The 2386-nt window shown below is 41.7% G+C and overlaps 1 protein-coding gene across 1 annotated transcript; it reads right to left on the minus strand.

The window, feature by feature from the left end:
- Positions 1–568: 568 nt before the first annotated feature.
- Positions 569–2351, minus strand: LOC107580319 (gastrula zinc finger protein XlCGF57.1-like). The gene has a single exon (XM_016266041.1). It carries the CDS (start codon positions 2195–2197, stop codon positions 569–571), a length of 1629 nt encoding a protein of 542 aa, XP_016121527.1. The 5' UTR covers positions 2198–2351.
- Positions 2352–2386: the final 35 nt, after the last annotated feature.

A 2386-nucleotide genomic window follows, 5' to 3' on the forward strand; every position in this document is an offset into this window, starting at 1 on the left:
GAGAATTTACAAAGGGACCAAATTGTTATTCTTTATTAACAATAACCTTTCTAATTAAATTGTTATTACTGTGTTTCGGTAGTGACAAATTTGGGGAGAGGACAAATATTCCAAAACTTTCTGAAAATACAATATAATAATTAGCTGCACAACTACTAGAAATGTGTACCTTGGATATTATACAATATGCATACATACAGAGTTTCCAACTCTGGCTTTGGACCAATTCTGTAGAATGGCCCATAAATTTTCCCCACGCTGGAAAGACCGGACCTCCTGGAACTTTAATCGAATACCCCTGACTTGTATCATAAAGAAAGACTTTATTTGCATGGTCTGTGTCACATATTTCCTTGTGTGTCATGGTGGATCTCTTATCATAGGTTTTAATCCATTACAATGTGCAAAACAGTTGTTCTGTAATCCAATTCTAAGTAACAGGCTGGATGTACATTAACCTTACGAAGCATATCATAGAAGATCATATGTTTTGTCTAGAGCTTCGTAATTAGAATGATTTCAATTCATGAGGATTTTTTTATGAGGATTTTTTTAGCAAGCCATTAAATCACTCGAGACTTGACTCGGACTCCAGCGATAAAGACTTGTGAACATCGCTGTGTGGTTCCTCCACTGCATGGATCTTCATGTGTAGCTTCAGGTGACTTTTAAAAGCGAAACTCTTCCCGCACTGATCACACTTGTGAAGTTTCTCTCCAGTGTGGCTCCTCTGGTGCTGTTTTAAACGGTTTGCTGAAGTAAAAGTCCTGTCACAGTCAAAGCACATGTACTCTCTCACATCAGTGTGAATTTTCTGATGCAGTTTTAAACAGTTCGCTGTAATAAAAGTCTTGTCACACTCAAAGCACATGTACTCTCTCACACCAGTGTGAATCTTCTGATGCCGTGTTAAACAGTCCGCTGTAATAAAAGTCTTGTCACACTCAAAGCACATGTGCTCTCTCACACCAGTGTGAATTTTCTCATGTCTATGTAATCTCCGCAGCAGTGAAAAACTCTTTCCACATTCAGAACAGGAATGTGGCTTCTCCTTCGTATGAACCGTCAGGTGTGTCTTCAAAGCTGATGACCGAAGAAATGTTTTGCCGCACTGATCACACTTGAACGGCTTCTCTCCGGTGTGGATCCTCATGTGTTCTTTAAGTTTTGCTGGTTGTGTGAAACTCTTCCCGCACTGATCACACGTGTGCGGCTTCTCTCCGGTGTGAACTCTCATGTGTCGTTTAAGGTTTGATGATTGCGTGAAACTCTTCCCACACTGATCACATGTGTGCGGCTTCTCTCCGGTGTGATCTCTCATGTGTCGTTTAAGGTTTGCTGATTGCGTGAAGCTCTTTCCACATTGGCCACATATGAACGGCTTCACTCCAGTGTGAACACTCATGTGACCCTCAAGACTAACTTTGTTTGAGAATCTCTTTTCACACTGACCGCACATGAACGGCTTCTCTCCGGTGTGGGTCCTCATGTGAATATTAAGATAATCTTTGTATGTGAAACTCTTCCCGCACTGATCACATGTGTGTGGCTTTTCTCCATTGTGGATTTTCATGTGTTCTCTAAGATGTGATGGTTGCGTGAAGCTCTTTCCACATTTGCCACATGTGAATGGCTTCTCTCCGGTGTGAACTCTCGTGTGAAGCTCAAGACTTTGTTTGTGTGTGAAACTCTTCCCGCACTGATCACATGTAAATGGCTTTTCTCCAGTGTGGATTTTCATGTGCACTTTAAGATGTGCTGATTGTGAGAAACTCTTCCCGCACTGTTCACAAGTAAATGGCTTTTCTCCAGTGTGGATTTTCATGTGCTTGTTAAGGTTTCCTCTTTCTTTGAATTGGTTTCCGCACTGATCACATGTGAACGGCTTCTCGCTGGTGTGAACTCTCATGTGACGCTCAAGACTTTGTTTGTGTGTGAAACTCTTCCCGCACTGATCACATGTAAATGGCTTTTCTCCAGTGTGGATTTTCATGTGTACTTTAAGATGTGCTGATTGTGTGAAACTCTTCCCGCACTGTTTACAAGTAAAAGGCTTTTCTCCAGTGTGGATTTTCATGTGTTTGCTAAGGTTTCCTCTTTCTTTGAAGTTCATGTTGTTGCTAAGGTTTCCTCTTTCTTTGAATTGGTTTCCGCACTTATCACATGTGAACGGCTTCTCGCCGGTGTGAACTATCATGTGACGCTCAAGACTTTGCTTGTTTGGGAAACTCTTCCCACACTGAGTGCAGGTGATAGATTTCTTGGCTTTTCTTTTCTTTAAAAATGTCTTTTTAGTCTTCGAGCGACTCGAAGGTTTTTCTCCAGGTTTGTGATGATGCTCCTCCTCCACTTCACTCAGTTCTTCACTCTCCTCGCTCTCTTCCAT

Source organism: Sinocyclocheilus grahami, unplaced genomic scaffold (assembly GCF_001515645.1).
Source record: "Sinocyclocheilus grahami isolate Dianchi unplaced genomic scaffold, SAMN03320097.WGS_v1.1 scaffold30955.1, whole genome shotgun sequence".
NCBI lineage: Eukaryota > Metazoa > Chordata > Actinopteri > Cypriniformes > Cyprinidae > Sinocyclocheilus > Sinocyclocheilus grahami.

Coding starts and splice junctions, on each gene's coding strand:
- LOC107580319 (XM_016266041.1), bottom strand. CDS start 2,197: ATGATAGTTCACACCGGCGAGAAGCCGTTCACATGTGATAAGTGCGGA.